Below are 22,662 nucleotides of genomic sequence, written 5' to 3'. Positions count from 1 at the left end.
GTAAGTCTGTGTTCATTATGTAAAACCGCTCATTCTTTCTGAATTGTGAAAGATACAGAAAGGCTGCTCTTTCCAATAATAAGCTTTGGAACCTCATCCGTTTCCTCTCCTTGCTTTTCAAAGTCATTAAGTGGAATAACTGATTGTCCATTTCTCCAGAATATCTCAGTCTTCACCTATTTAATGTCTGCCTCTTGCATATTCCTGCCACCTGTGAGACAATGGAATTCCCACTGTACCACTTCTCCTCAAGACTAACGATCATGTTCTCCTCATGTCCCAGGAAGCATTAAAATTACTTGCTTTTTGCCTTCATTTACTCTCTGCTCCCCACCAATCTTTTGCCATAAAACTTTTGCGCATACATACCCTCTCTATAATACAAGTCTCATCCAACCAAAGTCACAGAACCATAGAATGGTTTGGGTTGGAAAGAGCCTTAAAGATCACCTCGTTCCAACCTCCTGGTCAAGGGCAGGGACACCTTCCACTAGACCAGGTTGTTCCAAGCCCCATCCAACCTGGCCTTGAACACTTCCAGGGACGGGGCATCCACAGCTTCTCTAGGCAACCTGCTCCAGTGCCTCAACACCCCCAAAGAACCCTTCTAATCTCTCACCTAAATCTACCCTTTCAGTTTAAAGCCATTCCCCCTTGTCCTATCACTACACATCCTTGTAAAAAGTCCCTCTCCAGCTTTCTTGTAGGCCCTTGTTAGATACTGGAAGGCTGCAATAATGTCTCCCCACAGCCTTCTCTTCTCTAGGCTGAACAACCCCAACTCTCTCAGCCTTTCCTCATAAGAGAGGTGCTCCAGCCCTCTGATCATCTTTGTGGCCCTCCTTGGACTCGCTTGAGCAGGTCCATGCCCTTCTTATGCTGGAAGCCCCAGAGCTGAACGCAGTACTCCAGCTCTCTACTCATGAGAGCAGAGTAGAGGGGGAGGATCTTTCAACTACCTTCTCTTTGAGACATTGCATGTAAAGAACCTTCCCCAGCTGCAAATAATAGACACAGAGAGGTTGAGTAAGTGGCCTCAAATGAGTCTTCAGCAGAGCTAGGAATAAAACCTTACTGTTGCTGTCCTTCACTAGTGAACCAGAAGATTAGCCCTCTTCTTTATGAAATAAGACAATGAAAAAATTTTTACAAAGCCACTGGGGGACACAGCCCATTTCTCAGATTCTTTAACTTACAGCTTGATTTAATATTAGGACACCACTGAGAGATTCCACCTGTTATAGAACGTACTTTGTCTAGAGTACTTTCTATATCTCACAAGAACCCTGACCACCAGATCACACGAAGTTTTCAGTTGTCCCTTTTGATAGGGCCACAGACCCCATACAAACAACGTGCAACAAACCCAGCCAGCTCAGTGATATATATGGTTCTTGTAAATGCAGGTGTCCTCAAGTTTTCCTTGTTTGCTAACAAATACTAATGACAGAAACTTGCCCCATCTCTGTCCCTTCAAGACATTTCTGCAGTAAGTGCATGCCGCCACAGGTAACGTTACCGTTTGCAAAGCACAACCCATACCAGATAAACAGTGGCTTAACAAGCTATAGACACACTGATACTTCCAAGCGGCAGAACATCAGACCAAAGAAAGCTCATTACACACAGGCAATTTCCATATCATCAAAAATGCTTTCCTCCCCAAAATGCTTTGTCTACTTCTTTTCCTCAGGGAGAAAAGGATGTAACTGCTGGTTGATTTTATCATCGATAAATTCCCCCACAAGAAAATGAATTGAATCAACAAGTTCAGCTTCTAGATGATCAGAATGTTAGTTGAAGGTGGGATTCAGATGATACACAAATTTGTATGCTACCCAGCCCAGGTTTGTGAAAGCTGGATCAATATGCCTTATGATATGCTCTTCCTGGAGAGCATAAAGCCTTCAAAACCTTTGGGCCAAACTGCAACATGGAGACACTATGGTTGGTAACTGCTGAAAGTTCACAAGAAATAAAGGTGAAGAACCAACATCACAAGTTACTAACGAGGTCGTATTATTTCGTATTATAAATTTCAGCTTTGCTGAGCCATTTTTTACCCTTTGTAGGCAGAGGAGTGACACTCCCTGAACATTCGGGAAGGCTGAGGAGTGGAAGATGAAATGGACATGGGATTCACGCACACTGCTAAGGGACCACAGGGAAAAGCTGTTGGCTGTCTCTCCTACCCATTCAGATCAGGGCTTTCCACGCTGGCCTCCTTGGGCCCAAAGAAAAATAATTCTGCCTGCTCCTCCGCTTTTTTTTTAGTAAGTAAAGGGTCCCTAAGCATTCTGATACAGCCGCTATAACTCTAGCAGCTATAGAAAAGCGAACATGGTACAGGGGCCTATATACCATTTCTTCACGTTATTGGTGTACCTCGCTCTGTGGAGAGGGAATATTTGTCATTTGACTACTCACATTAGCAGGCCAGAGAAGAAATTCTTATACATCCCAGCTATATAAAACTCCAACAACCAGGCACTACAGCTGTTTTACCTTACTTTCCCTAGCATTATGTCTGATCCACACATGCTTCAGGCAAAAATACCTGCACCATAGTTCATCTCCTCAGGGGCCTTCTGCTTCCTTTATGCATTGTGTCAGACAGCAGAGAGAAAATGTTTCCAGTTACACTATATACACTGGAGGTATTTCTTTTTTCTGTTAATATCTTGAAAGCTGCAAGATTCACTCCCTTCTGGAGGAAAAGGAAATGACAGTTATTACTGCCTATTATTGTGCATCAAAATAGGAAGAAAGGATGAGACAGGGTTAGAACTGAGTAAAAATAAGGAAGAAAACCAATCCTTTGGTTTGAAACTTTCAAAACAACATTAAATACATTTTTACGATCAACCTGCCAATTCCATCATAGACTTCCCAAACTCTCATAGGAGTACATACAGTTGACTTGGTGCATAGAAGAGTCCTAAGAATTAGTACACCAGTAAATATATGTATGACCAAATTTAAGTACTTTTTAGTGCTGAGAAATACTTCGTGATTTGGTGACAGCAAGAAGTACTGCCAGTACTTTAGGCTGCTGGTAAAAGAAGTTATTTTGATGGTCAATAGCTGAGAACTGTACTGGTGAGGCATCAGAAGAAACAAGATTCATTTCACTGTCTTAGTCATGCTGCTTCACAAAGTTATTGGGAAGAGGCAGCACATTAATTTCTGTCCAACTTAAATCACTGAAGTACAGCAAGTATGTGCAGAGAGAAAGTCAGATGAGTGAAGGGCCTATTTTAAGGCATCCTTAGCTCACACATGCAGTAAGATTACGTCTGGTCTGTAAAAACCAGAGGAAGGGACAGGTTTTCTAGTTCTTTTTTAGTTCTTCTTTTCACAAACGCAAGTACTATTCCAAAACAGAAAAGGGTGTGGGGCATGGAATAGAGGGGGACACTAATCTTTCCACTTATCAAAACTTGCTGCATAGAAAAATATGGTCAAACTTCAAGCTAAGCTAAGACGGGTTCAAATGGTTTCCAAGTAATTTTCTTGTACAGTGAAGAGTATATCTGCCTCTACACCAAACTTCTATGAAGAGTTCAATGTGGTTTTTCATCCTTTGGGAAAGCTAAGAGCAGCTAACAATCACAGCCTTGACTTGTTAAATATATCTATTGTAGGTCTTCATATCGGATTATGATAGTATTACAAAAGAAAACTTCACCTATTCTGGTTTCCTTTCTTTTCCTGTGGTAATCTATTCCTCTAAAATTTTCAAGTTCAATAATTACAAGAAGAGTCCAAACTGCTGCAGAGCTTCTCCCAAAGCTGCCTTCAAAACAGTGCACAGAAACACTATATACATAAACTCCACCACCTACAAAGACAAGTAACCTCTAGCAGAAGTCAAATCTGTCTTCATTTACTAGCATCTTTCCAGTGGTGGGGCTTACAAAAATTTTTTTTCTTTCCTATGCATTAGTTCTTCAAGGAATTTAGAAAAACAGGCCCTCCAGTCCCCTGCTAGTGCTGGGAACATTTTAATTTTTTTTTTAAATAATCTTTGTAACCTGTACCTCAAAAGGAGGAGAAAACTTGGAGGTTTTCTACATCCCATACTTATTCTTGTTACTGCTGTCACACTCTGCACTCCATTGTGTGTCTAATGCTGTACTAGTACCAAGAGAAGAAGAATGAAGACAGAAGGGAAAAGAAAGCAAAGCTGAAAGTTTGGTGGAAATGAGATTTTCCCTGTCACAAACAAAGAGCTAACGTTAACTGCTTATTTCACTGCGAGGTTTTGTGGAACAAAACCAAAACAACCGTATTAATTATAAACACAACAGGAATATCTACGAGTGTATTCACCAGCTTAACAAAATGCAAGCCAAAACTCTTCCTCTTTCCAGATTACCCCCAACCCAACTAAGATCAGGAAGGAACTCTTCCCTGAGCTTATACCTTATATCATCTGAATTGTGGTAGTGTCCAGCAACCCAATCCCAAGAGCAGGAGCTGCTATGCTAAGCAATGTGCAAATGCAGGTTATAAAGATGGGCCCTGTCTGCAGAATTCATAGCCTAAATAACTTCTCCAGTCTTCCACAGGTGACTGCAAATTTCCTTCCTTATTTTCGAATCCTAAAGACCTTGCCCCAACATCAAACACACACCTGCGCCAAAACCAAAATATCGAGAAAGTTAGCAAGAAGATTGGCAACTAACAGACTGCAGTGCAGCAGAACAGATCTCCTTGCGTTACAAGTGTTTCGATGGTATGTGTCATACTTCTATGCCACATTGTAAGGACAGAGATGGAGCTTTGCTTCCAGAATTCCCCAAACATGCTGACACCATACTGTTGACCTGACAATTCATTCTGAGCCAGCCCACTATCACATAAATCACCAGCCTTCAACTACGTAACATTTTGGAAGTTATCTTTCACGACTTCTGTGACACTTTCACAACTGCCTGAGAGCACAAATTCTGTTTCTGAGAACAAAAATGAATGAGACAAGACTTGAGAGCAGCATTACAGTGTCAGCAGACCCCGCTACTCAGTATCAGAGCAACCAGCTTCCTTACCAGAACCGATACAGCCTGGTTACTTACAGATTCCCATAACATTGTTACTGGAACAGCCTCAGTCTTCCTCTATGGCTCCCAGAACAGTATTTTTGTCCTTTCTGTGGAGTATTCAGTTTTATACTATGGCCCCATCTCCCTCCCTTATTAATTACGCTTCCTGCTATAATACATCTGGGTACTTTCCACCTTCCAAAGTCCTCACTGTAAAGTATCTTTTCTCGTCCACATTCCTCTTCTAATTGAGAAAGAGAAGAAGGAAGAGTACCTGCAGACTAGGCAACACAGGATATTGCTGATACAACATGACGATTAGCCGGCTTGCTGGTACTCTCAGCTGCCAGACCAGCCAAAGGGGGAAAAAAGGCTGAAGTCTTCAGTCCTTTCCCTTTCACCCCTTTCCAGCATCTACTTTCATAAAAATCTTTTAAAACATAATGCTGAAATCACTGGCCTTCCATCAAAGCTGACCGATACTGGCCAACAAGTTAAAAAGATATCAGAGCAGCAGATTAACAGAAAGACACAGACAATCATAAGTTTCAATCTCACAGCAAACAAGACTAACCAAGGTTACTGTCCCATATTACTAGCACCCAAACAGCTTTCCAGAGAAGCATTCCTTCCAGGGGAAAAAAGAAAATAAATCAGTAACATATACAAAACCCACAGCCATATTTTTAGATAATTTCTCTTGGCTATATAGTGCAGGACAACGGATGTTCTGCTGCTCGCAAGAAAACAAATTTGCATGGTGTTTCCTGCACGTCTGCTTTTGAAGTGGACCACTAACTGCTCTATGGCTTCTGAAGACTGGCCAGTACTGCAATTCAGAACAAGTATGCTCAATGTAATTAGCAAGTAACTAGGTCAGACTTCATAACTGAAAATGGGTGCTTAGACTAAGAGGAAGGTCTCTTCCAGTCATTTAATAAGAACCCAGAAGCTGGCCCTTTGCCAAAGAACAAATGTAAAATCAGATTACTACCTGATAGACTCTCAGTAAGACATATCACAAGCTTCTGATGACTGATACCCAGAAGGCTGGGCAGAATGAAAGACACTTTGCTTGCCTTCTAAGAATTTGCTTTCACTTGTTTTAATGATGAGTCATAAATTCCCGTTCCCCTTTTTTCAGTACTAGCACCTCAATAACCATACTGAACCTGAATGCGCTGTACAGGTAGCAAGGTGATCTATGAAATAACACTCCATGAACTACATTGTTTCTTTTTTGAACCAGCTGACCACATTTTTAGAGAGTATTGCTTCTTCAAGCAGTAAACAAAAAGTCCTAATGCTCATTTTGATTTGCAAAGTAATTCTATATCCTGCCTGGTCTTGACCAAGACTTATCATCACTGTAAAACGGTAAAAATTTTATTGGGGTGTTGTGAAGTTTAGAGTTTGTAAAGAATTAAACAAGTAATTACACTCAGCTTCTGTGTAGAGGGATTTTCATGTTCAGTGTTTCCATTGTATGCCCAGAAAGGGGACTTTTGATAGTTTCTCTTAGGTACTGCATAGGTAGTTAATCATCTGATTTTAGCAAACATGGTTCTGAAGACAACAAAAGCAAATTTTTAAATTTTTATTCATCAAACAAATCAATAAAATGTAAAAAGAAACCCCAGCCAGTGTTATACTCTATTAACTGGCCTCAAAAGACATTAAAAAACATGGACCGACCAGATATTTCTTATTTACAATTCTGAAAACTATCTTCTCTATGCTCTAAAGGTCTGGAAAGATCACCTACTCCCTGCCATTTGCATCTGAGAAACCCTTTTCAAAGTCTGCATGAACTCAGCCAGGATAGGATGTAAGACAGGAGAGAGCAGGTCACTGTATAGGGAGGTAGGGGCAAGAAGCAATTGCTGTTTCCCACACAGGAGCTGTTGTTCAGTATGAAGTGCAGATACTCCAAAACACTTTTTAACTACAGCTCATGATTTTTTTTTTCTTTTTTATGATCTTCATACCATTTTGCACAGTATGTTTAAACATTTGCAATAGTGAAAGAATGGCTTTTAAAGGAATTAATGCGGTTGTAACAAAAAAGCGTATCTGTGAAGGTATCATTGGGGTCCCTCCAGGTCTTTAATCAAATCTGAGTATCTCTTTCTAAGCAGTATTTGACTACTCGGAATGTTCTGTGTAGACAGTACTCCATTTTGGTTACCAATGTTAACTGTTATCAGTTACCTATCCCAGGTGTCAGAGTACAGCTTTCATGGATTCTTCTGCTCTGTGTTAGCAGTTATGTGCAGTGTATGAAATGCAGATAATTGATTCATTCATCCTTCTAGCATAAGGAGTATCTACAATAACTGTACTAGTTAAAAGTCTAAAAAAATCAGAAATCCCAGCACATGAAACAGGAAAATGTATAACAGAAGGGGACAGAGAGTTGAGCTGCTGTTGAGCTGACAGCATAGAGAACCTGTAGTAGAGATGACTATAACTACAGATTTGGGTACAGTATGGCAAGATCAGCACACTTGGCTTTGCTGTGTGCTTTAGATTCTTCTGTGTATTTCAAATTATTACTTTGTGACTCCCCGGCCTAGAATTTTTTTCTGATAAGCCTTTGTGGGCTTTTTTCCCCTCTATTTTTTAATAGGAAAAGAGCATGAAAATAGAGACTTTTTCCTTTCTGTAACAATAATGCTATGGATTTACATCCACTAAAGATTCAGCATTACCTGGTAACCTCACTGTTGACATTTCTGTCTTCCTTCCCAGGTAATCTAAGAAGAATTTCAGGCGCCAGTGGAAATTCTCATTAAATTTAGTAGTGTTTAGCTGAAAGCAATACCAAGGATAAGCTAGACTCAGTGTGCTAAAGAAAAACAACAGAGAGATGCCTTACAGGTAGCATTACTTCACAAATACTTCAGATTATTTCGACCTTTTGTTCTACTTTTCAAAAGTCAGATGACATTTATACCAATTGGAAATGTTTCTGGGACTTCCACTCTCAGTCAAGAAAATAAAGACGGATATACTGTCTTCTCATCAGCATCCTCTTTTGTGCCCCATCTCATAGGGAGATCTCTTCCAAAATGTTGCTTGTATAGTCACCATATACCGCCCAGTCACATCATGTCCAGCTGCAAATAGTAGAAACAGATTTGGAAGAAGCAGCACTGAATTAAAGTTATTTCTTACATGTGTTTAATGCTCAGAAAGCAAAGCACATTTGGAAATCTTTATTGCGTAACATAAATGGACTGCACAGAACTTAATACTAAACTGCTATGAAATAAAAACAAACCTAAAACTCTCATCTTCACATAATCATACATGAAATTTATAGGTTTAAAAAAAATACAGTCCGAAAGTAGAAATCTGCCTGCAACTGAAACTTCTTTAAAACTGTCTACACCATCAGCTTAAGCCTTGGAGACAGATTTGTAATGACTCAAATATGTTAAAAATACCTAAAATATTTATTAAAAATCCTCTTGAAATGCTTGAATTTCAGCAAGTCTATATAGAGAGGATTGAGAAGATTAAAACACCTTTTTAAAAATTATTTTCAGTTTTCAACCTGCATAAGTAGCTCTTCTAGATCTATAAGCTTTGAGAATACTATTATAGTAAATTATAACAATCTGCTATCAAATTAACAGCCTCACTGGCTCTTTTGACACTAGTGGACATGTTTACCCTACATAAACCCCTATGTTACTCCATAACTTGCCATTATGAAATTATACACCTGTTTATGTTTTACAATAGCAAATAAGTAATTCCATGTGGCTCTTTTCTGATTAAATTCCTTAGGTGTTTTCTAATCCATGCACTCTAATCTACTACTTTAAGAAGTGTTCTCTCTCACTGCACCTTTCAGTTACAGTTTAATTCTAAAGCCACATCATCTCTTCATGGTACTCACCAAATCATCAACATCACCACCATCATCTGTGGGAGGCAGAGTTTCATTTTTCTTTTCTTTTGGAGCCAAGAACTGAAAATACAAAAGATATCTGTATGATACTGACAAAACTCAGACCCTTAATGTTAACAGAATGTCTCCTTCCTATATCAAAACAAAACTACCTTCAATTAAAAATTATGAAGGAAGGTTGTCCTGGTTTTCACCCTCCAAAATCATCTTAAACTACAGGAAATTTTGTAAGACTTGCTTTTAAAGGATTTTATGGTGAAGTGTGTTGAAAAACAGGTAAAAGGATATGGTTCTTCAGACAACATACGGTTAAGCTGTAGAATACGTTGTAAGAAAGATGCTGCATTAGTCCCTAGCCTCATTGGGAGATGGGGAAAGTTCATAAAAGAGAAATCCTTTGAAGTCTACTAAGCTCACAGAAACACCCTCAAGCACAGTAAGTACTTGAGACATCAGTGGCCGGAGTCTGAGCCTGTACACTTTTCCCTACCCATCTGCTACTGTCCACTGACAAACATGAGATTCTGGGATAGATGGAATTTTGTCCATTACAGTATGACAACCATCTTTATGTTCTTAAGGATAATTTTTAAAGTAACATTTTACGTAGCTACAAAATGCTAAAGGGCAGCAAACTGCCCCACCGCTGATGTGATTAAATACGTAAGCTGATCAATGGTTTGTTTAGCGAATTTCTTAAGTACAACATTCTAGCTCTGTGTGGAACTTAGAAGTTTCCCATTTAATTCAATTAACATTTAACAAATGAACAAAGACATGAATTTAAAAAAAAAACCTCAAACACGCAAGATAGTTAGAATGCCAGTCTTTAAAAATAGAAAATTCATTATGTACAATTCTATTGCCATAGCTGCTGATACAACTCACCATATGCCTGTCACTTAAAACATGACTTTCATAAACAGAAGATCAAGGTAAGTTGCCCGGATACTATAACAACCAGAACCAAACACACAGACAATATCTAGAGTACAACCACCTCTGAATTATTCTTCTCTTGCCCTAACACAATAGGAAAAAAAAATTAGCTAGAATGGTTGAAAAAAAAAAACACAAAAACCCATAAACAAATACTTGACTCTTGCCTAAAAAGCATCCAGTTGCCTACAATTTTATTTATGGTCTCTTTACCGATATCCTTACCATAAAATTATAAATTTTCTTTTTCTTATTAACATGCACCAGAACAAGTATACAAAGCCAGGAACAACCCTGCCCCAGATAAAAAAACAGCTGCGAAAGCTGAGGAAGAAAAGCCACATTCCATGACTTTCAGTTCCATCATCTTTAATCCAGAAACAACTTTGCCATTACTGCAGATGAAAGAGAACAGCTAGTTAGAAAATAACCACACTAAACAGGCTATAAATACCCACTTTGAGTTTATGTAACTCTTTTGTATGAACAGCTGGCTCCTGAAAGCAAGCTACTGTCTGACCTGAGGACTTAACTGTAACAGCCTCTGAGGTTGTGTAGAAGGCCCTGGGAGCCCTATCAGAGCACTGCCTATCTTTGAGACAATATACTTGGCAGTGTAAAAATCTTAACTATTATTTTGCGTAAACAAAATGTTCTGATCCTCCTCTAGAGCAATAACGACAGCTTTAGACGGGGATAAAACAGTGAGAAGTTACCTTGTGCATCCCATTTGTGGGTAAATACCAGATATCAAATCCACTAGGATGAAAACCAAATACATTGCTTTTGGTTAGGACAGAGGACAGAGGATGTAGACCACCTCTGCCTAGTTGTCTCATTACCCAAAGGTCAGACCTTTCCTACATCCCAAACAGCAACATCCAAGAGAAATGCAGAAAGCTTACTCCACAGACACTATTCATGTCAACATGCTGAGTTCAACTTACCATATAGATTTGTAGCTGGGGAAGGAAAAAACCAAAAAAAAAGCAGGGGGGAGGGAGTGAAGAGAAGGCGGCAGGACTTGAAGGAACTGGAATTTCAAGATGCTGCATGTCTCTCTTTTTGCCAGAAAAGTTCTCAAACAAGTAGTAATATAAAAGCACATACTATGAAACTAAAAGCTAGTCATTATCAGCTCTGAAAGCCTTTTGTACCAGACCAAGTTTCATTTTACAAAGTTAAAGGAGTAAAGTGGGATTTCTGAAAGTAGCACATTTTTCAGTTCTCAAAATTAGCTTTCCCACACTAAATTAGGTAAAGAAAGCTAAAAGCTAAAGACATGTATGATGAAGATTTATAATAAACCGAAACCTGAAGTTTCATTTGAATGCTGAACATTTAAAGTTGAGTTTTTTCCAAAACTTGTTTTACGTTTATGCAAAAGCAAATTACATATAATAGTTCTGCTGAAATCCATTATCTTCCCCAAAGCAACTAGAAAAAGCACTTGACATTTCTGCTCTTTTAACCTATCATCCTCATGCTCTAAAAAGAGTATCTCCACTATTACAGAAAGAAAAAACCAAACAACCTTTCTAAAATAATTTTTCTTAGTGGTAGGAAAATATACATGGATAACCTAGTTCAACCAAAAAGGAAAAGAAAATTTTTACGTGTTACCTCTCTAATAAGCAACCTTTTAAGTCCTCCTTTCTCCTTCAAAATGCCAACCCTATAAACCCAAAATCTCATATCCAAAACAGTCCTGAAACTCCTATCAGCTAACAATCTGTGTACAAAAGGCTTTTGTATCACACAGGACCACAGTAACAGCCAGTCTCTCGACCTACATGCTTGCACATGACCTGTTACAGAGGTAAAGAAAACTTGCATCTTACTCTATTGTGTGGTATTTTAAAAGATCCAATATAACCCTTTAGTGAAGGGTATCGCCTTCAGTAGAGAAAACAAATTAACCATTTTTGCAATCTACCATAGACCCAGGAAAATGCTGCCTTTGTATGACACAGGAAAGCTGTGGCAGGGTTTAACTGGACCAGAGAGGACTAGATTTTAGATCATCCCCCTAACCTCAAGACAAAATTTTCTATCCCTGCAGATATTACTCCAAAAATATGCAGTCTTCCATTTCTTAAGTAAAAAAGTCATTTAAACCCTCCAGGGGCAATGGCAAATCAGGGTTCTGTTTTTGGATCTGGGGAGTGTGTGCAGAGGTGGTTATCTAGTGAATAAGTGGGATTGCCAACTGCCTAGTTAGCAAAGAGTACAACCCATTTATTCTGAAAGTTAAGGTAACTGTCATGTTTGTTGCAGAGTTGATTTCATGCAATCTTCTTTCCCTGTTTTAAAGGGAAGTTATGGCTGTTGTTGGACCTTCAATCAATCACAAAATAATTTCTTGTATTGCAACACCTGGCTGACTGTAAGATGATGTTAAACAGCAAAGTAATTTGGCAGTCAATCTACAAATGCTTTGCTCCAGCTTAGTTTAGCAACTATAAAACTAGTCCTTGGCACTTCATACTTTGTGCTGCAATCCTATGCATGTACAATATTTTTTAGCCAGCACAAGCTCACAGTTAAGACTTCTTAATAATTTGCTGTAAGGTCTTCATGGCTAGGAGAGATTTCCTTAAGGAATGGTGGCTATTTCACACAGCATTAGCATGTTTTGAGCATCAATGGTATTTTCAGACTAAAAAGTGAAGTTCTTAAGAAAATTATTGTCCTAGGAAGTTTCCAAGATAAATTCACAGCATTTGGAATACATAAAAATTGATACTCTTTAAAACCACCACCGGGAAAAAAGTTGCTCTATACAATTATATGTGATAGGAAATAGCCAGTAGGTCCTTCGTGACTAGAAAAAACATCGTATTCTGTCACTCATACTCTGCACATGTACTTAGCTTTCTGGAATCTTAGTTCATTATCTTTTCACATTCATGACATTTCTGTGCCTTCTTCATCTTGAGGTGAATTGTTACAGATGAAAAAAGACGTTTCTAAAATACAACCTTTACCCACTCATTAATTCATTCATGGAGAACATACTTCTACTCCCTTTAGTTACTGCTAATGTAAGGCCTGGAAGTTGTGAAAAACAAAACACCAATGTGGCATGTTTTAGAAAAGCTGCTTCTCTGCAAAGTACTTGGTGATTTTAGCTGCAGTTTTACCTTCAGGGATCTGTAATACAGGGACTGTCTTTCTCCTAAACTATTTAAAATCATGGCTAGCAGCTTGATACAAGAATGCCCATCTTTCCTTGTCCACACAAATACAATTTTTGACAGCAGTTCTGAATTCTGCTTTCTTTCAAACAGAACGCACCATTCTGCCTGTTAGATGTCACTCCTTTGTAACTGTAACATCCTTCATTCATCACTGCAGTTTCTGAAATGTTATATTTCTGTAGAAATAATACCTGCAAACACTCCAAACTCCAAAACTTTTGTTTCCCGAAAGGATCTAATATGTTCACCAATAATAATACCAGCATAATCTGTTATGTCCATCAATCCACAAGAGCTGCATAAAGTGGAAAATACCGATATGATCACACGTATGGTGAAAACTAGTTGTAACAACTTTATATTGCTACAGTTAACACTTTTAGACAAAAAAAGTATTCTGATTTTTGAACTTGTGTGCTAACAGTAAGTTCACAGTTCTTTCTATGAAGGTTGAATAGTGATCTTGCGTATATAAATAGTCTATTGCTGTTTCACTACCCTAAGTTCCTGAAGTTACTATTCTTTATAGAGGATATTTTCAGATAATAATATCAATCCATACTACTTTCTAAAGACAAATTAAAGCAAATGCTGTGGCACATGCTAGGAGAATTATTTTTGCTCTGAACTGGGGCAATTTAAATTGTGTGGCAAAAGCACACTCTTCTTCCTTCACATGGATCCTATTTCATTCACCCAAAGACTTACCCACATAAGAAAGAATCTCCTGTTCCACAGCAAAGGCTCTATACACATAGATGTTCATTAAAAAATGATACCTTTTCAGCCTCTTCAGTAGTCACCGAACTTTCCTCTGCTTCATCTTTAGTGATCAAAGAAATTCTGTCTAGAAATATATGAGAGATACAAAAATATCATTAGAAGGCTTTCAAAAAATTCACTTAATGTTAGAAATTAAGTCTTCCAAATTCCAACTTCTGAATGTGCCATCATCACCAGCAAAAATAAAAAAAATATTGCTCAAAAGGAAAATGTGACTTGCATAAATGAGTCAACTATGATATAAACTATGATATAAAAATAAATTAATGAGCATATTCATGAGCTTCTGGAAGTATCCATTTAGGAAACTGCTAATATTATGACAATCAAACTAATGAGACACTGAAATCCTAAATCACAGATGAAATGCTGAAAATCTAACAGAAATTACACTTCTAGTCATTCACAGCATGCTCTTAGGTCCTTAGAAAAATTAACTCCTAACATACAAACACTTATGCTGTGATTATCTACACTCTGACTACCAAAATTGCTGGTCCTGCCCTGACTTTTCTCCTTGGTTGTGGCAACACCACCATCCTTGGCAATGACCCTCCCCCCCCCCCCAAAAAAAATATTAAAAAAACTCAGTTACTTTTTACCACAATTGTTTTCTAGTCCAGTTCATCACCTGGCTACACAAATGCTTGTGCCTGAATAAAGAAGTTGTGGGTGTGAGAGCAAAGAACAGTAGTTTGATTAAACGTTTCAGTAGCAGCAGAAGTGTAATGTCACCTTAATGTGCCCAGAGAACTACGTGGCAGGGTTTCATAAGGCAAGTGAACTTGTCAAATAGATCTGCCTTGTTCCTAAGCCACTAACTCACATCCATCCTCCTTTGGTGATTGCAGTTGCTCATGAAAAGGCCCAATGCATGCCGCATTTGGTAGAAAAGAGGCGGTGAGTCACGTGGCAAGAAGCAAGGGAAACAGAACTGCTTTTGGTAGCAGCAAGCGAAAAGCCATTTCAGCTACCTAGTGAGAGCAGTTAGATTATGCATAAAGCACCATGATTTTATCATCTTCTCACAAGAAAATAATCTATTTGTAAACCACCTCTGTATTTGTAATTTTTTTTCCCAAAAAACATAGTCCAGTTTGTCAAAAACTCTGGTTTATAGCAATCAAAAGTTATTCCAGCATTGCTTTGGAAGACCCAAGTTTCCAACTTTCAAAGTTTGTTTCTTTTTTCAAATTTCTTCAGAGAAGGTCCACTACAATACCAACTGAATATAATATTCTTTCAGTGTTGTCTTGTGCTGTTGTTTTGCGTTGCTAAACAAATTCCCATCTTGTATTTTGAAATTTGGACAAAGTAGACATTACAGAGCGTCTGAAGTTTGTCACATTGAAAGGTGCTATACAAAAGCATATCGTCCCCTAAGGAACACAGCTGGGCATTTAACAGATTTTCTTAGCACTAGTTCCAATAAAAAACAAGAGCATGACATAAAAGATTTTTTTACTCCACCATGTTTCATATTTGTGAAAATGTTTCTTTATTTATCACTTGCGTAGTCTCTGAATGTCTTTTAAAATTGCACTGCCATGTATCTCCCAGTTTAATCATAGGTAGGTGTGATATTACCACATATTCTGTCCTTCAGGTTGCTTAAATACAAAATGATCAGTGATGTATTTCAATGGATCTATGCCTTTTTTAAAGCTAAATTTGGAAGACTCTTTTTATATCTCTGCTGCATGAGTTTTCTCCATTTATTTTGAAATTCATCCGAAATTGTATCTTCTTCTCCTTGCCCTTTAATTTGTGTCTCTTCTTCCACAATTACGTTACCATTTCAACAACACTTGGCACACCATTATGAATATTGCTGATATGAAACTATTAGTGCAAAAAAGGAAGTTACAATGTGAATTTTTTTCCTCCCCCCCCCCCCCCCCCCCCTTTTTTTTTTTTTTTTTAAACAGGCTGAAGGAATGAACCATATCAAAATGCTGCTCAGGTTAATTTAAGCATCCCACTGCTAACAAAGTTTTCTCTTCTACAATGGATAGTACAAACAGAGATACTTTTTTTAAAAATGCCATCCTACCTTGTATCATGATCTCCCAGAAATCAGCTAAGGATTTATCTTCCACCTTTGATTTAAGAGCTTGCAGAAAATCATTAAAGCACTTCACCTTAGACAGCTGAAAAAAATAACAGCAATGACAAACAATATTAAAAATGCTAAAGGGCACTTTAGCGCAAATTTAGTTCTTTATGAAATTATCTAACGTTATGCTGAACACAAAAATCACTACTGATTTTTGGTTTTATCTCTAATAAAACCAAGAGTTCAAATGAAAGATAAGCCACAAAAACTGCCTTTCAGAAAGCTAGGCAGGCTTTCTTGTAACTAGCTTTATTGAAGAAGACATTCGTAGGATCGCTTCATTTTATTTTAAAAGCATCACATCACAGGCCTTCTGGGTTTATGTTTAAAAGAAAACAAACAGCAGCAAATAATATCAGAGAAGCTAGTCCCCATTCCAGTAAGAATAAAGAAACATAAAATGCAAATATATTTCTAAATTTTCAAATAATATAACCGATTTTAATCTATGAATCGATTCCTTTTGATGTAGCAATAAATTATCAAGTTTCTAATACAGCAAACAGGCCCATCATGTCTTCAAGGTGAAAGAGATGAGAGTTTTCACATAGTAACATTACCTTCATGGCCTCCTCTCGGAAAACTCTGATACAATTGATCCCTTTCATGTAGTACTGTGAACCTTTATTTTCCAGGAACTGATCAATGCGGTTTATCAACTGTTGACTCACTGAAAGACCAGGAGAAATAAATCAAAGAATGCACACCTTCAAGGCAAAAAAATATTTTCCCTTTACATTCCTCTTTTTCTATTCCACAGGCATCTAAAGAGTTAATCATACCCATACCGCCTCAAGCTACTCAAGTTGATAACTGTTATCTAAGCTACTGACAACTACTTCAGCCTCTCTGGAAAAGCTAGATCTACTAGGAAGAAACCCAAGCCTGGCCAAGGCAAAAGTCTTTCCCTGAAAGCCAAGACATAGATAAAAAGTGTTTGATAGAAAGTAAAACTAGAATATTGGGGATTGGGATGCTAAAGCTGAGGGTGGTTATTGTTCTACAACGCAAGCATATCCCCTAAACATCCTTTGAAATAGGTGCATATTTCAACAAAAGAGTTAAATTTATAACGAAGGTGTAACAATGTCAAAATATCTGTAGGGTGACTGCAGTTAAAATACTACCTTGTTATTGAGTATATCTTGTCTCCATACAGGTAGTTTGATGATTTTTCATTAAGGCAATGCTGTTTATGATTATGGAAAGAAGTATTATAAACTGTGCATGCCTGACAGAGAAAAGCAGAGGCAAACAACGAGACTCCCACCAAAAAGAAGGGAACACCAGTTTCATCCTTACTGTTGAGCTCCTAAAAGGCAGGTAGATGCAAAACGCTGCAAAAGTGACAAGCAAAACTGTCACCAAGAGCTCTGCAAGCCCAATTAAATTCTGCTGGATTTTAGTACTTTATTTTCTTCATTTTTAATTACAGATGTCGAACTGTCTGATTTAACCCTCTGGCAGATACCTCAGCCTGGGAAAAGACAAATGTGAGGAGGATACAACAGTGATCTATAAATCAGAAGCACTGTGAAAAAGGATGAACAGGGAGCGATAGTCCACTGCCTCTCTCAAAACAAGAGCAAAAAGTTGGGTTAAGGACAAACAAACAAACAAACAAAAAGTCCCTCCCCAAACAAACCAGTTAACCTCTTTACCATCTGGGGGATGCTACAGTTTTAACAGCTTAAAAAGAAATGCTTGAACCAATTCTTAGAACTCTTAAAAGAAGAACTCTATCAAGAGAGATCAAAGATGATGTTGCTATTGAGGAAGAAAATGCAGGAAAGCATCCTGGCCAAGTCACGGCATATGCCTGTCGTGTTCTTGCACTGTTAAAGACAGGTCACTGGATTGGCTGAACCTTTAGCCTGACCTATAGCCCTTCTTACGTTCAGATGTTATGGGCATAGATGTCACTGCAAGTATTCTAGCCATGGAAACATCCACACAGAACATCATCTTCCAGACTGATGGAAGAGACAAGGACAAGTAAACACACCAAGAAGCAGGTATTTTTTAAATACTGTATTGCACTCTGCTCACTGTAAGCACACACAGCGCTAGCTGTTACATTTATGTTCTATAAAATTCCTAATTGAACTGAATCTGAAGGACAGCATCTCTGAAAAGAGTGAAACAAGACATATTTGATATTCTCCCAATAGCTTTTGACTACAGAGTTTCTAGAAAAGGGAGACTGATAATGGTTCTGTCCAAAGCAGCTATCACACAAGAAAGTGTGATAAAATGCCTATTGCTCCAGAGGCGATCAGCTCACTTTTCATTTATTTTACCAGTAGCTGACAAACTAAATTGAAGTCTCACTACGTAAGCTCTCCAAGTTAAGTCAGTCCATTTTTTTCATGGTTAACAATTTTCTCATTAAATGTTCTAATTTCTTACGAATTGCACTAATAAAAGCAAGTCCTGCTGGTATTTTCAGTGGTGGTGGTGGGTTTTTTTTAATGCTGCCTTTTCATTGATGTGTTAAATTAAAACCCCAGGCACTCTGACTGTGCAATAAAAGTCTATTGTCAGAATGATTCCAGCATACTGCTTGAAATTATCAGACACTCTACTTCTTTTGCATTTATTTTTTTTTTAAAAAATCCCTTTCCATTTGATTGCACTGGCAGGCATCAGAAGTCTTTTTCCTTCTACTGACTGTGGGCTGCCTCCTTTTCAAATCCGTTGTAAGGAACCAAAAAAAACCCTATAATGTCTTACTAGGCACTGAAAAACCATAATATACGCAGGAAACAGGTTACACAGCAACAGTATTTTACACCAGATTCTTCTAACATCTTGAAACAGCTTGGCTAAAGTTGGGTCTGTCCACTGGGTTTCCCTTAAATGACAGGCCTATGACTGATGGATCTAAAATAGATAAAATTCCTGTGTTCCAATTAGACTACTGAATTACTTCAGGGGGCAAAAGACAATACGAAAGACTGTGGATAAGGATTATAACAAGGAGTTCTCCGTAGTGGACTCTGCTCCTTTACACTCCCAGGTCTGAGAACTTTGTTGATTTCCTGCTGCCTGTCATCGCCTTTTCATTAATGTGAATCTTTGGGTTCGTGTGCTGCAAAAAATAGGTGTCCCCGGGTTTAGAGAAAGGGATGTTCTGCATAAAGACGTCTATTTAACTAAGCTGTGGATATAAGCATTAACTCTGACGTGTCCCAGACAAATCTCAGGCACTGAGGTTTTGAAGAACACGTCCTAGAGTTACAAACTGACAACCTACTCAGGCCACTACTGTGTAACAAGGTGGTTTTTTTTTTTCCTCCCAACTTCCCTCATCCTACACACATACTGAAGGAAGTGAACTAACAAACTTCTACGTTTTGCATAAACTGTAATTCCAGCACTAATAACCACCTCATTCTGCAGAACATTGCAAGTAATTTTAATCTTCTGCTTCCTCCTTCTACTGTACCTGATTGGTCAGATAACAAATATAGTGATTAAAGGCTGGAGAACTACACACAAAAAAAAATAATAATTATCTTTGAACAGAAGATCTTTTAGTTCTAACAGAATTTAATCTCTTCGCCACTGGCATTCAGATATATTTGCTACACTAAAATACATTCACCAGTGCTGTTACTTCTTGTGAAATATGCCATGAGCAATTATATTCACTTGTTATCTCTGAATAGTTTCAGTACAAAAGTGTAGTTACGTTTTCATATTTTTTCAGTTCAGTCCTTAGTCTTGATTACTATGCCAACAAGATCACAGAATAATAATAGATAAAACTGTATTATAGTCCAAGTTCAATTATTTGGGGAATTTTTTTTCCACCCTAAAAAAATTAATCAGGTTAAAAAAAATCATTCTGTAGATGGAAGACTCCTGTTGTTGTCAATCTTTTGATTTATCCACTGGTGGTGTTAACGATTTGTATTCGTGGACAGTGCTTAAAGTCAGAGTAACTGACAAATCAGTTAAACTACTTGATAATTAATTTTTAGCTACTTCTCTGTAAATATCATATTTTTGTAACTAAACAAAGAGATTCTAAGCTGAAAATTGTCCTAATTTTTAAGGACTTCCTTTTCCCTTAAGCCAAGAAATAAGCATTTTAACATCAAGAGCTGCTGAACTACTCCAGTGTCCTATGAGGTGCTGTTCAATTTTGAAACAGTCTCTCTAAATAGCCTACAGGTATGGATCAGAATGATTTAGGCTGGATGTCTGAAGGACATATGGACCAAATTCCCCCTCAAAGCAGGTTTGTTGAGGATCAGCTGGGTCAGTGTTCCACAGACTTCAGTTCTGAGTAGCTCCAAAGATGGAGAGCCTCCAAGTTCTCTGCGCCCCTTTCCGTACTTGACTACCACCACTGTGAGTTCTTTTTTCTTTTCTCCCTATACATTTAATTTGAATTCTGTTTGCTGCAACTCAGAGCTTTGCATCTCACCCAATCACTATGCCCTTCAAAGACTAATCTGGCTTCATCTTCTCTGTAAAGCAGACGTACAGAAAACTTCAAAGTGTTTTTATATACTCAAGTATTTGGTTTGCAAATACTCTTCTAATGACTGAATCATTTTCATCAAACCAGTCATTGCATTTGGCCTGTCTATCAGTAGAGCATGAATAGTCCCCAAAACACACAAAAACATCCAGTAAGATAAAAATGCAGGCAAACTGCAAAGACATATGCCAACAAAACCTGAAAGTAAATACTATTTTTATAAAAAAATTATCTTAGGTCTAGAAAGGTAGTTAACTAGACACATTTCTACAGAAAATCTTGCAACAAAATATCATTCTTGTTGCAACTGCTTAATAAATTCTCCCTGCAAATCCCTTATGCAGCATTCTTTTATGACACCATTCTTCTACCTGTACAAAGCATCCAGTGCAAAAACAGTATTTTACATGTTACTTAAGAAGCTATCTACATGCCATGGCAAAAGCGTGGCACCTCAGGAACAATGGAATATTTACTAAAATCTACACATGTAATTACTAACTCTCTTAATTTTACTTTTCTAGAAATGCCTAGGAATAAAAATATTAACAAGTTTGCTATAAATATAAAAATGACAGTATGGCACAATTTGTCTCTGGACATTTTTTCTTATGTCCATAAACTGTACAGTTGTCATTGCATATGTCTCTCTTTGTTTACAATCAGTAAAATAAAAAAAAAGCTCTTTCAACTACAGGACTTCAGGCATCATGTTTTCAGATAGGAGTCCTGTAAGATGCAATGACATCTGGCCTATAAACTCACACAGAAAAATTGTAAACGAAAGAAAATACTATGCGTGTGTCAAGACCTTTTTTTACTCCTCATTAAGACACCCTATCTTCTACAGAAGCCTATGAAAATACACCATATCAGACACCTGCTCTCCAGAAATGCAGAAATGGATGGAAATCTGTAAATAGTCTAACAGGATCCACTGATAGCCACGTGGCCACTCCTTTGGCATTACAAAGGTGGCGAGCACTCACTGCGTTTGAGAATCTTCCTTGCAGCCACAGGAATGAAGAAACTCATTGCACACCCTTGGAAGTAACAGATTCTACTCAGGCAAACTAATCTATTTTATTTGCATTCATCGACAAAAACGTCAGAAGCTGTTATCAGAAGACTGCCCTTTGTGATGACTGTGCACTTGTAACCAGCTCAAAATAAGACCTGCATAAAATGACATCTATCTGGCCATGAACACAAATAACAAAGCAAAGATATCTGGAGAGGAAACACAATACTAGTTACAAGAGCAACCAACACTAGCCAGTAAGCTGACACCACCGCACACAACTCATCACGTAAGCCGTAAGTGGGTCTTTACTGACATAAACTACACAGATGTCAATTAAAACCAAAGTTGACTACTGTTTCAGGAACTGAGCTTCCAGTCTCAGAAAATGTATCCCTAAGACCCTTACCAATTTGAAACTTTATAAGTATCTTAACTTTATAAGATTTTATAAAAATACGTATTTACACATTAGTGACCCAGTTCTCAGTAACAGCAAGTGCATCGTTTCTCCTCCTCTAGTCTGCTGTGGGATGCAGCATCAGACATGGGCTAACTTGCACTTAGGTTTCTCCTACGAATGGCACAAACCCTAATCATCATCAAATCCCATCACAGCCACCTGCAGGAGATCCATCGGTACTCATTTTCAACAATTAATATACCATCAGGACTTCCTACAAGCTGTTAAAAAAAATTCCCCTTGTCATACTTTGGTCTTGATAACTTCATAATTTTGGTGATACACTTGCTGAAGACTGAAGAGGATGCGTGCCATTAACCTGCAGCTTAATTAAAAAGCCACTGTACTGTCAGTATTTAAAGTACAACTGTCCTTAATCCTACAACTTCTCTATCTACCCAGAAAAAACAGACTCAATCAAACAGCTGTAAGGTCCTTCTCCTTCCTATGGAGGGAATCTCTTGCTATTTTGTTTTAAAATGAGAGTGTAGACTATTCAGTTTGGGAGACTACGCTGAATGCTCCTTTTCTACAAGAAAGAAGGAAACCAGGATGCAACCTAGTAGTTCTCCTACCTGTATCCTGACACACAAAATCTGATTTTTTTCTCAATAAACTATCTGAATGCCACAGATCATTCTTTCCTGCAAAGACGTTTCACAATTCACATGTTCTAGCAGAGGG

General features: G+C 37.9%; 1 protein-coding gene across 1 annotated transcript in view; it reads right to left on the bottom strand.

The window, feature by feature from the left end:
• Window positions 1-6,627: 6,627 nt before the first annotated feature.
• Window positions 6,628-22,662, bottom strand: part of XRCC5 (X-ray repair cross complementing 5) — a 53,863-nt gene continuing 37,828 nt past the window's right edge. The window contains exons 17-21 of the mRNA XM_040605206.1: window positions 16,563-16,672; window positions 15,940-16,036; window positions 13,883-13,950; window positions 8,953-9,024; window positions 6,628-8,164 (exon numbers count right to left, since the gene is read on the bottom strand). Coding sequence (XP_040461140.1) covers window positions 8,150-8,164; window positions 8,953-9,024; window positions 13,883-13,950; window positions 15,940-16,036; window positions 16,563-16,672 — 362 coding nt within the window. The 3' untranslated portion in view covers window positions 6,628-8,149. The remainder of the gene's footprint in view (window positions 8,165-8,952; window positions 9,025-13,882; window positions 13,951-15,939; window positions 16,037-16,562; window positions 16,673-22,662) is intronic.

Source organism: Falco naumanni, chromosome 8 (assembly GCF_017639655.2).
Source record: "Falco naumanni isolate bFalNau1 chromosome 8, bFalNau1.pat, whole genome shotgun sequence".
In the NCBI taxonomy this organism is placed as follows: Eukaryota; Metazoa; Chordata; class Aves; order Falconiformes; family Falconidae; genus Falco; species Falco naumanni.
This window is presented reverse-complemented; position numbering and strand designations above follow the sequence as displayed.